This window comes from Squalius cephalus, assembly GCF_949319135.1.
Source record: "Squalius cephalus genome assembly, chromosome: 15".
NCBI lineage: Eukaryota > Metazoa > Chordata > Actinopteri > Cypriniformes > Leuciscidae > Squalius > Squalius cephalus.
The window spans coordinates 16206097-16218694 of NC_137136.1; the positions used below are offsets into that span (position 1 = coordinate 16206097).

A 12598-nucleotide genomic window follows, 5' to 3' on the forward strand; every position below is an offset into this window, starting at 1 on the left:
ATTCAGACTCCAATCAACTCTGGTAAAAATAAAAAAATATTTTACTGCTCAGCAATTGTGAATCCTGCAATGTGGTATGAATGCTCTGCCTAGTCACACCCTTTATTTCTATAAAAAAAAATGCACCATTTGATTGTACATGTAACTGATTCTGCCCCAAAAAAAGAAAAAAAAGAGAAAAGAAACTGTTGCAAACAGAGAGGAAGTGGTATAGAGATGATGGTGTCAGAAGTGCCACGCTGGCAGGAAGTCTCTGCATTCTGGCTCTCTGCCAGAGAGAAATATAGAAAGAGGGATGAGACAGGGGTCAAGTTTGAGGCCGGCAGAGGGAGGAAAACACTGCAAGGGACAAAAGCCGGTTTGCAGAACCGAAAGAGACAGAATAGTTAATGTATACCAGATCCACCAGGGGAAAGTGATGTTGTAAAGGCACTGGAAAAAAATACATGTAAATCATTGTCTCTTACTCATTCAGTGGCATTATTAGAGACATAATGTGTCCTCAGAGACTTCACACTGATTATTTTAATGTCTAGTCTCAGTATGGCTATTCAGTCTTCATATTCACTCACACAATCATCCTCTGTTCTCTCAAACACTGTCTGCTTCCTCTCGCACATTTTTTCTATTTTTTTTTATCCCTCATTCATTCTCCTCCGTCAGTATAACAGTAATGACCTCACTTACAGAGGCTCTTATTGGCTGCACTTTTAATCTGAGAGGCGGATCAAGGTTTTTGATTGGCCAGACGCTGGGGATTCCTTATCACACTCCTCCTTTTATATTATCATAGGAAAACACGAGGATCTGATTTCCATGTTCTTGCATGCTTGTTGCATCAGACAAAAACACAGTTAAATAGTAAGTTCTGTGGATGGGGCACTTAGATTGCTTGTGGACATTGCTGTTGGATAGTCTCAGTGCCTTAGGAGAGTGCCATCGTAGTGCCAGCTCAGACTTCTAGACATCTAGTTTTGCAAGAGATTGTTTCACTGAACTTTTTATTTTTGCATAATTTTGTATATCAAAAATTTGCCTGGATTGCAATTTTTGATGCAGCACTATTTTTTTACATCTTTTTTTTTATTTTAGTTTTCTTTTTATTTCATTTGCAAGTGACAGAATATGTTCATTAGTTTGATTTCTACAAACAATACAACAGTTACTGTCATTTTGGGTCAGGGAAAGTGTGAACGCTTCAGATTCCACCGTCCTAAAACAGAGATAAAATCCAGTCGAGAACGAGGAAGAAAAAATGTTTCTTAACTTTAAACGGTGAGCTCTTTTGACCAGCGTTGTGCTGCATTTTTCCTTTGATATCCCTCTAATTATTTCTGTTTTGCTTTTCGCAGCCCTTCAATTGTTGCCGACAAGGACAAAGGGTGAGTTGTCTTTTTCTTCTTCTTTTTTTCCTCAGTAGTCATTTGCATGGTTTGACTGGTTTGCAGTTTTGTCATTTTCTAACTATAACTATTATATAGTCACTTTTATGTGGTTGTAAAAGTTTATATTCACTTTTCTGTAGAGGTAATCCATATTTTCTCCAGCTGAAAATTGTTTTGAGGGAATGTTTTCATGAAAATATCAGTCATTTCTTGCAGTTTAGTTAAATTGGTTGTTTTGAGTTTATTTAAAAAAAAAATAATTGGTGCATTTATAAAAAAAACAAAAAAAACACGGTTGAAGTTAGCGCATAGTGTGTCCGTAAGAGCAGCTGTTGGTCATGTTGGTCATGCCATTGGTCAATTTAGTCATGCACAGATGTGTCACTTAATCCATGTGTGCATGAGACAATGGACATGCACGTGCACAGTCTCCACCTCCAGACTTCTGTCCGTCCCCTTTTCAGCGCTCCTTCCCCTCCCTCTTCTTTTTCTCCCCCTTCACTGGAGATTCTGCTGCTCTTTTAGAGTGATGGAAAGGATTTGATGTCAATTAAAGATCCCCCCTGAGGTACTTGGACAATTTCATAGTATGCTACGGGGGTTGCATTGAGAAGTCACTGATCACATCATTTCAGTTGCACTTCACCAATATATGGCAACAGTCAGAGGAAAATACTTTGATCTACATACAGCGGCTTACTATTCATATTTGACTATTACTGTTAATATTTTAAATAAATGCTGCTCTTTTGATTGTTCTAGTCATTAAGGAGTCCTGAAAAAAAAAAAATTATGGTTTCCACAAAAATATTAAGCAACACAACTGTTTTCAACATTGATGATAAGAAGAAATTATTTTTTTTAGCACCAAATCAGCATATTAGATTTGTTTTCTGAAGGATCATGTGTGAATCTCAAGACTGGAGTTATGGCTGCTGAAAACTCAGCTTTGCCATCACAGGAAAAAACGTCTGAGATGGTTTGAGTTTTTTTAGAAAACCAACATTTTGCAAACCAACCTGAAACATAAAGGGTGACAAACCATAAGTGTCATAGTGCCAAAATTACATTGTTGAAGTGGTTCTTACAACACATTAAAGGAATAGTTCACCCAAAAATGAAAATTCTGTCATCATTTACTCTCCCTCAAGTTGTTCCAAACCTGTATGATTTCCTTTCTTCTGCTAAACACAAAAGAAGATATTTTGAAGAAAGTCGGTAACCAAACGTCTGATGGACCCCATTGACTTCCATAGTAGGAAAAAAAATTACTATGGATGTCAATGGGGACCAGCAACTGTTTAATTACCAACCTTCTTTAAAATATCTTCTTTTGTGTTTTTGCATTATTAAACTTAGTTGAAGCGCAACTCTACGTATAAACTAAATATTTAAGGAAGCCTCTGATCAGGAGTAATTGTAGGAATAAAATAGCAGACAGGTTGAACTGCATAAATAAGTTCTTGTTTTACCTGACAGACTTCAATTCTTTAGACATATACGATAATGCTGACATTTACACTCGCTTACATTTTAGGAAAGAGAACATTATGTGAATAGATTTCTTTGTTAGCGGCTCATCAACACAAACCCGTCCTACATAGCGCCGCTGTGTGCATCTGTCCCATCGGTCTGTGTTGTGCATGTCAAATAAAATCAGTCATAATCAATAAATGTAATTTCTTATGTTTTTTTTTTGTATTGGTACTTATTTATTTAACCTAATTAATTTCGTTTCTGAATGTTATTTACATTTAAAATATGTTCCTTCAGTAACTCCATCTTTGGAGCAGTGGCCTTCTATATGAAGCACCTTGGCGTCAAGACAAGAGCACTTGACAACAAGAAGACTAAGTCAGGATGGCGACCCTCTGTCCCTTCTGTGTTGAAGGTTTGATTACATACTCAATAGTTCATTAATATAATATAAATTCCTATATTTGTAACTGTATCGACTGTATTTGTTTTATCTGTATCGAATGTCTAATTGCATTGTTTCTGTTTGTGTTGAACAGCCATGGGGTACCAGCAAACCCACCAGAAACCTAGGGAAACTACGTATGTACTACACAGAATCCCTTCATTCCCCTTCCTTTGAACACACGCCCTACTTACATCACACTCTCATTGACCAAACCTGTATTATTTCACTGCGCACATCGATTTCCATTCTGCCATTTACACTAATTACCCATTTCATCTCAGACATCTGCTAAGATAATTGAAATCAATGTACACAAAAACAAGACACTTCTGTTGTTTATATTATGAGAAACATTCTGCATATATTCATTAAAATACCTACAATATCAGAAATTGATGTAAAATTTAAAGAAACTTGTTTGTGTTGCTATGTTTTCCTCTTGCAGATGATGGTAAGCAAACTAGATTGGACTTTGAAGGTATTATGGTCTGTTCTCTTTGTGTAGATCCTCTATTCTCGGATGGTACATTCCCTTGCTAATCAAATCTAATGCATGTTTGCATGTTCCACTTCAAACACATGGGTTTGTCTGTAGTTTCCACTTCTTTATCCATCCATGTAGCAAATATGATATGGTTTTCTGGTTGAGATGACTTTATGATCGAAAAAAGTGTTCTTTAAAGTGCCCCTATTATGCTATTTTAAAGGTTCCTAATTTTGTTTCGGAGGTCTTCAACAACAGGCATCAAAGGTCAAAAAACACTTTATTTTTCTCATAATATACATTGCACATCACCACATTTTTCAGTGATTCTCAAACGACTCATCCGAAGATTCAGTCTCTCTAAATCCCTCCTTTCCGCGAGCCTTCTCTGCTCTGATTGGCCAGATGGCACAGTCTGTTGTGATTGGTCTACAGCGTGTATCTGAAACGAAACGTCCATTACCTTAACTGAATTTCAGCTACGTAGGCTTTCTAAAGCTCAGCGATTTTCACACTGTAAGGACAGTAAAGATGGGGTTGATTTTACCATATCAGTCCAAACGCGAGGCAGATGATGAAACATCTATGAAAGAACTAGTTAATCAATCATACTTACAGTTTGTGATTCTGAGGAGCAATTTGGTCCAAATAAAGTGGGTACTGTCCCATCTTTAATGGATAAGTGTTTTGTAAATCCCATTTAGACCTCACAGAGATTTGAGAAGCAATCGTCAAAAGGTTATACTGCTGTGGTAATTTCAACCACTGACTCTTTACATCTTCAATTCTTTCTTTTGGGAGACAATAACTTTATTTATCGTGCACTTTCGACTTTGCAGACCGTTTACATTTACAGACAGCTATATTACACACTGGCTACATGAAAGGCAATATTCGAAAAAGCATAATAGGGGCACTTTAATGCTTGCTTACAAATCTTTTCATGATCCTACCATTACAATATACTAAGGGTGATGTATTCATCAATAGATTATACTTTGTTTTCATGTGTGATGTTTGTCTGTGTTTGGTTTCTCCTTTTGATTTCTTTCCTACTCTTTTTGTGATTTTTGGGCTTGGCGGACCCTGGAAACCGCTTTTCCCAATGAATGACTAATACTGTTGGATCAAACTCCAGATTGCCCCCTTCCCCTTCATCTAGTTGTCATGTTTTCTTGTTAGAACCACACAATGATCATGTCCATGTTTAATAATAGTTTATAATCACACATGATTAATGTGCTGCTCTCATTTCTTTCTCTCACTTTCTCTTGGTCTAGTAAAGCCAGTCAAACCAGTTGTCACTCCTCATCGAACGTCCATAAGTGATGGCAACACCACTCCAGGGCGAAAAGCTGGTGTGGCAGGGTCAGGTAGCACCCATGGCTCGGAGAGCAGTGAAGAGTCGGCCATCTGCAGCGTCAGTGTGACTCCCAGCCCCGACTCTCAAAGTGACACAGGTGAGGATCAGAAAATGTCTCGTGCATGTTTTTGATATATGCACATTGGACATCTGGGAAATCAACAAACATGGTATGTTTGAGTCATCTGGGAATATAAAGGTATATGAAAACAATTCATACAAATCTATGCTGCCACCATACTTTTTCATTGATGCACAGGTATTAAAAGTGTGGCTGATACAGGTAAGCTGTTAAAGGTAGGCTAGGCAATTGTGGAGAGACTAGCAATTGAAAGTTAGCTTTGAAAGCATGAGATCCCACCTTCCCTTCAGAGCGTCTCCAAAGCCACGCCTCCTTCAAAACACATGAACGCACACAACAGATTCTGCAAAGCGTCACGAGAGACGGTGTTAAATAACCTCATGTCTCAAAGCACATAACATTACAATAATAATGAACATAAACAACTTACAGAGCTCTTATTTACCACCTGACTGCTGCAGATTAATTTCAGTGTTGATAGTGTTGACATAGACACACATAAGTCCGACAACAGCTCAGAGTAGAACATCACAGGTTTCCATATTGTAATAACGGTTACTACATGGCGTGAACGCAGCATAAGCTCATTGTTTTGGTTCAGGAGGAACTGTAAAAGTCGGCTGCTGTTTGTTTGTGGTACTCAGTAACTGTGCATACTACTCTGCATAGCCTTACGGAACGCGCTGATGACTTGTACTGTCGGCGTGAACAGGGTGTTCAGAGGTATGGAAATACATATGTTGACAGGCAGGTAAGACATTGAATCATTGCATTCGGACCGAATGATTGGGCAAATTTTTTGGTCCTGAGACTTCCACACTAGATGGAACATGCGTAGATATGTACGTTTTAATATTTAGACCACTTTTTTATTATTATTGATTGCTATCATGATGTGAAGAGAGTTTCAACCAGTATAACAAAGTGTTTATAAAACAAATTGCCTACCTTACCTTTAATTATTTTCATATTCTATACTATTTTGTCTAAATAAAAAAATAAAAAACACAAACTAAAAACATTTTAAATGCTACATTCAAATTTATAAGCATTATAATTTACAGTATAATTATAATGTATAATTTTGTTTTGAGATCTGTTGTAAGATTGTGTGTTATTAAAGGGGCTATATGTAGAATTCAAAATGTAAGTTTAGGTGCTTTGGTGACACCGGTGGTCGTTAAGTGAACTGCATCCAGCAACTTTTTGCTTGTGCTTGCACTCATGCACATGTGATGTACAAATGACTGAACGGGATTCATGGCCCCATATACTCGAGTATATATATACATTTATATTTATTTTTTTCTTTCTCATTCTTCTCTTAGAAAAAAGAAAAGTTGGAAATACCTTTGCAGTGAAATACTGTTAAAAAACATCCCAAACGCCATCCATGCTGCTGACAGCATGTTTAGATGAATATGTAAATATATTCTGTGTGCTTTCCTCTCAATAACAAAATAAACGCACAACAAAGATGACAGCAGTAAGAAAGTAGCAGTTAAGAAAGCATCTGATCATAGCGATGTGGATATGTTTGCACCAGCTCTGCGTCTGCATTATATCAACAGATGAGGTTATTACAATTGCACTGTTATGATAGTTTGACTATGAAGTACATTTTCACCTATTCACCTTTTTCCTACACCCCATGACACTTTGCACAATTATGGGATTAACTTCTGTTAAACCGTAAACAATCAAGGAAAGTTTTGCTCTTTGAACACAATAATACACATTTTCAAAAATTGGGTATAATGAGATGATATTATTCTGCTCAACCATTGAACATTAAAAGGACATTTAAAAGTGTAAAATCATTAACAAATTACTACAACAAACCATGAATAATCTCAAAATTATTTCCCCAGCAATATTACAGAAATGTTAAATATCAAAAATAGGATACATTGGAACAGCTGATAATTGGTAACTGATAACCAATAATTGGAACACTAAGTGATATTATTTCAAAGTGATTTCCGTCATTTTAACAGATAACAAATATTGTATTTAACTGCTTTAGAAACATTTCAGTAAACACTACTAATAGGGATTAGAAGTAAAAAAGAGAGACAGTTACATTTTAAAGCTTGTGTGAAAACAAGCCTGGAAAGAGATGTGACGATTCGGGGACAAAACAAGAGATTCTTAGTGCATTCCAGTAAATCATTCAAGGGATGTATATTATTAGTTAAATAGGAAGAACAGACCACAAATGTCTTTTTTCATAGTGTTACAGCGGAATAAAAAGGGAACTAAGAAAACAAACAGGAGGAAAAGAATGCAGCGATTGAAAAGAGCTCTTGCCATAGATATTCTTGTTATACCATGTCACATTAAAATACCAAGTGTTACGTTATTCTTCTGACGTCTGAAAATAGAAAATGAAGGACGTTTTCCAGCTCATTCAGATTTAGTCAAACTGATGGATAAGGATTAAGACTATAGTTTTAATTAATCCCTTTTCTTTGTACAACACATTGACATTACAGTACAAAATAGCTCTTTCGGCATTATCCTGAACATTGTAAGCATTCAATTCATGTGTCATTGCTCTAGGGAGCACACGTAAACGCCACATCCTTTTAACTTTCTCGGCAAAGAGTCCTTTACATAAAAATCAGTCTACAGGCTTTATAGACAACCTAGGACATTCGGGAAGGTTTCATTACAAGCTGTTCAAACACTGGCAATAAATAAGCGATTGATACATGAAAATTCTTATATGTAGCCCCTTTAGATTATTTTCTAAACATTTAGTGAGCATTAGATGCTGGCAAAAGTAATCAAAATGTACAAATAAAGGATATTAGTATGTGCAATTCAGTGTTAGTTTAGTAATATTTATATACTATTATAGTATTGTAACGTGTAGTTTTATGTCTGTTTTGGTTCTGTTTTCCCTGTTCCTGTTTTGCCTGTGTTTCTGGTCATTATTAGTCTCCCTGGTAGTTAATTAGTTCCTGCACCTATTCTGTTTTACTTTGATTACTCCCCTGTGTATTTAAGCCCTCAGTTTCCTTTGTTTCATTGTTCGGTATCGTCTATGTTTTTATGTGGTTGTGTGTTAGTTTGCTCCGGCGATCTCCTGTATGTTCCTTTTTGGATTTAATAAAGAAGTGTTTGTTTGGATTCTCCTGCATCGTGCGATTACTACTACTACATAATAAGTATATTATAATTAAAATTATTATTATAGTATATTCATTTTATTTTATTTTTTAATATTTTATTTAGTGCTGTCAACGTTAACGCATGCAATTACATTTACATTTTTTTTCGCCATCCTTTGGCTAGCGGTACATTGTATGATCACGCTTTTATTCATGCAAATGCCGTTAAACCATTCAAGCGTGACAAGTCAAGAGAGAACGCGCTGTTTATGAACATCCTGTCTTTGTGACACACACACACACACAATGCACAGAAAGAAACGCACCAGTATCGTGTGCACAGACAGCGCGCCAGAATCGAGTTCTCCTTCGCGCTTGAACTAAATTCAACAGCCACTAAAGCTGTCTCATTAATGTTAATCAAAGAACAAAGGTGACAGAGAAAATCACTCACTGCTCTTGACTAAAGAACATTTGTAGCTTTAATAAGGATTAATCTATATTTAATTTATAATTTATGCAGTGCAGACTGTTTGATAACTTTATTCAATTTCTGTATATTTCCTACCTGTTAGACAGGTATGAAGGGGAACAGGTAAATATGACATTTATTATGGGTTTATGTGAGGTTGTTATTTTATGAAGCCTAATAAATGTTTTAAAAAAATTTGATAGCTTTCATTCAATTACACTGTAATGTTGAATGGCTATAATTATTAATGTTTAAAATGATTTTCATTGAGACATCAGTACCTGCATTAGTATCGGTGATACTGGCCTTCATTCATAAAAAGATGCCATTTAACAAGTATTTAAAATATACTGTCTTTATTTTGTTTAATTTAATTTGGAGATTAACTGTGAAATTATTACATTATGAAATGTATAAAAAAAGTATAAAACATAAGTGTTTTTAATTGCGATTGATCTTTTTTATTTTTTTATATAATTTTTTTTATTTTATTTTAATCTAGTTAATTTTTTAATCGATTGATAGCACTAATTTTAAATTTAAGTACATTTTTGGTCATTTTGTTATGTGCTTTTGTCTGTTTTATATTATTTTTATATTACTATTTAGGTTTTATTTTTAGTTTGTTTTAGTTTGTTTTTTTCCAGTTTGCTTCAGTTAGCCGCCAAGGCCACATTTCTAATTTCCGTTTAGTTGTAAGATTTTCGTCTTAATATTTATATTTTATATTATTTCATCTTTTAACATATCAAACATGTTAAAAATGTTAATAGTTTTAGTTAACGATAAGGTAAAAAAAAACAAAAAAACTGGCGTTAATATTGAATGACCCCCTAGTGTTTCATGTGCAGAAATGATGTCTCTTTCCTCGTATAGGTGTCAATAACAACCGGTCAGACCCCAAACCAGTCTCAGAGGGGGGTGATGCATCTCCTGTCAGCATTGGTGGGGGTCTCACCATCTGTGAACCTCTCTCTGGCATTGACATCCCTCCAGAGGATAGTCAGGAAAGTGGCAGGTAAGAAAGCTGGAAAAAGAATGAGGAGAATATATAGAGACAACACATAAAAAATGCAAAACTCACAATGAAATAACTAAACAAACTGTTAGCATACTTTTATAACTGTGCAGAATTAGTTACAGTTTTACCTTCCACTGTATAATAAAGGGAGAGTGGTAAAACTCCCTGTCTGCTTTGTCCTGGGGAGCGTGCTGTGTCCCTCCTGTGCTACTGCTCCTGCTGCTGCCCGCAATATACGCTACCCTCCTTGTGGACAGCAAAGACCAAGATGATCCCTTACTGTGCATACCACCTCCCTCCCTTTCCCCTCTTATCCTAACACCCTTTTTTCCCACTCCTCACTTTTTTCTCTGCATTTTGTTGCCTCATTTTTTTTTTTGTTTCTTGTTGTCTGTTTCTTCCTCGTCCCACATGATGTACTGCTATGTGAGTCATTTTTGTAAGCTTTCAGTTTTTGTGAGCATCCCGCAGTCTTCCTTCGCAGCCATCCAACGCTGTGTCCTGCAATGTCGCGCCAAGGCACAAAGCTATCAAAATAAGCAGATTGTGAGATTTGGGTAAATATTACGACCACTCAACTATTTGGAGAGTTATGTTTTTGGTTCTGTAGTTAGAAGGTTGTTATTTAGCAGAAGCTGTCATCCGAAGTGACTTATGGTGCACGTTTGACAGGGAAAATTTAGCAGGAGCAACCTGATGTTATGCGCTATGGTACAAAGGCGATAGTTACTTGAGGGATTTGAACCTTCAGGTCATCAGATTTTAAACTTAAATGTAGCTGCTTTACTTATTGTTTATAGTATATGGCATAAAACTAGCATAACTGAATTAGCTGTGCATTTTTATTTTGCTCGTGCAACTGTCCTTCATGTGGAAGCATTGTTTGTTGCTGTTGTCTGTTGTTGTCTCGCTTTGTTGTTGGCCTTCAGATTCGATTTTCTTCGAGGTTAGTTGGTTTATAGTCGGAAGTTTTGGTTTGGTGTATGTTGTTGATAAACGGTTTGTTGTCAGGTATGCTGTTAACTGTTCGTTGTCCTATGTTTTTACAGAAGGAAGACAAGGTGGGTCTGCGCGAATGTCTCTGGGATTTTCTGCCAGCCTCAAGCTGCTACTGATCCACACATGCTCTTACCAAACACAGATCACATTATGTGATATAATTCATATCGTAGAAATTTTGGAAAATGAGTGGCATGGTTTTTTATGCTTTAGATTCACATACAGACTCACACAGACACTCACTGCATGGCTAAGTATGGTTCTACTCTGGTTTCTGGGCTGTAGGGATTCAGGGCAGAAGTATCTGCTTTTTTGGATTGCTTTGCACAAGTGGAACCCAGTTACTTGCCAATTAGTGTTTTAGGTGTTCAAATGCATTGCGATGGTGTATATGATACTTTTAGAAAGAAATGGAGATGTTTTTCTAATGTGGATTATAGGGTTGAATGAATCTCCTTGATGAACTAGTTAATAACATGTTATATAGTATAGTGGTTTTAACATCAGTTGTCTTCACATTTCACTCTCTGTTTCTCACTTCATAATTTTTACATTTTCTACTTCTATCATCTATTCATGTTACCTTTGATCTGTGGTGTCTAACCTCACTGACATCTGTCTGTCCCTTCCACTGTTTGTTTTTTTTAAACATTTCCATGCACTAAAACATTTCTGCGACTTCATTACCCCTTCCCTTTCCACTCTTCAACCCTTCAATTTCCTTTATTTTCCTATCCCCCCCCCCCCCCTTATTCTTCATTTTCCTTTTCTTGTCTTTTTATCCTCCTCGTTCATTCCTGTTCCCTTACATCTTACTTTTCCCTTTCTGTACCTTTCTTTTCTTCCTCTCTTTTCTTTCTTTTCTTTTCCTTTTCTTTTCTTTCCTTCTCCTTCCCATTTTTCCCTTTCTTTTGGTTTCTATTTTCACTTCTTTCCTCTTCCATTTCCATTTCTTTTCCTTTGCTTTCCCTTTCTATTCCTTTCCTATATCTTTGTCTTCCTGTTTCCTTTCCTTTCACCCTCCTCTTTCTTTTCCTTTTCTTTCATTTTCTTTTTACTTACCTATTGATTGCTTCCCTTCTATTTCCTTTTGCTTCTCTACCTTTTCCTTTTTTCTTTTTTTCCTTTATTTCCTTTCCTTTCCTTTCCTTCCTCATCCTCTTCTTCTCTTCAACCTCCCACCCTCTCTTGGGTGTTCAGGAATGTGCGGCGCAGTGAGAGCCTTTGTGTGGAGCGCCGTCACTCTCGCCGTGGTGGCTCTACCCGGGCCAAGCAGTCTCGCTCCCGTAGCGACGTGGACCTGCAGTCAACTTCCACTTCCCATCCCCTCTCACCCTCCCCACAGCATTCAGTCCCGTAAGGCAAAGACTAATTGTCACGCACACTCATATACACACCATCCACAGGAGACAGCAGCACAAAAGGCTTCTCAGTAACTCATACTGAGTTCAGAGTTTGTGATCATCACTACCTTAAATGTAGCCTGGTTAAAACCAGACCATTCTCAGTAGTAACTGAGTTATGGTCTGGCAAAGCTCCATAGACAAATCATTTCCAAAGGGGCGTCACCAACGGACGTCGCTCAAATGCCTCTGGGCGCAGTTGGATAGACCTAAAACCAATCAGAGCGATCGTCATCGTGTAAAGCCATATGCTGCATGCCAATTCACCTAAGTTACACTACGCCATAAAAGTATGTACTCTTTTTGTGAAGAAAAGGTATTTACTTTTGAATGTGTAGCAAAAAAGTAG

General features: G+C 36.7%; 1 protein-coding gene across 1 annotated transcript in view; it reads left to right on the plus strand.

The window, feature by feature from the left end:
* Window positions 1-12598, plus strand: part of arhgef1 (Rho guanine nucleotide exchange factor (GEF) 1) — a 43883-nt gene that overhangs the window by 23358 nt on the left and 7927 nt on the right. The window contains exons 9-15 of the mRNA XM_079894577.1: window positions 1353-1382; window positions 3159-3276; window positions 3401-3443; window positions 3755-3787; window positions 5074-5253; window positions 9703-9844; window positions 12047-12202. Coding sequence (XP_079750703.1) covers window positions 1353-1382; window positions 3159-3276; window positions 3401-3443; window positions 3755-3787; window positions 5074-5253; window positions 9703-9844; window positions 12047-12202 — 702 coding nt within the window. The remainder of the gene's footprint in view (window positions 1-1352; window positions 1383-3158; window positions 3277-3400; window positions 3444-3754; window positions 3788-5073; window positions 5254-9702; window positions 9845-12046; window positions 12203-12598) is intronic.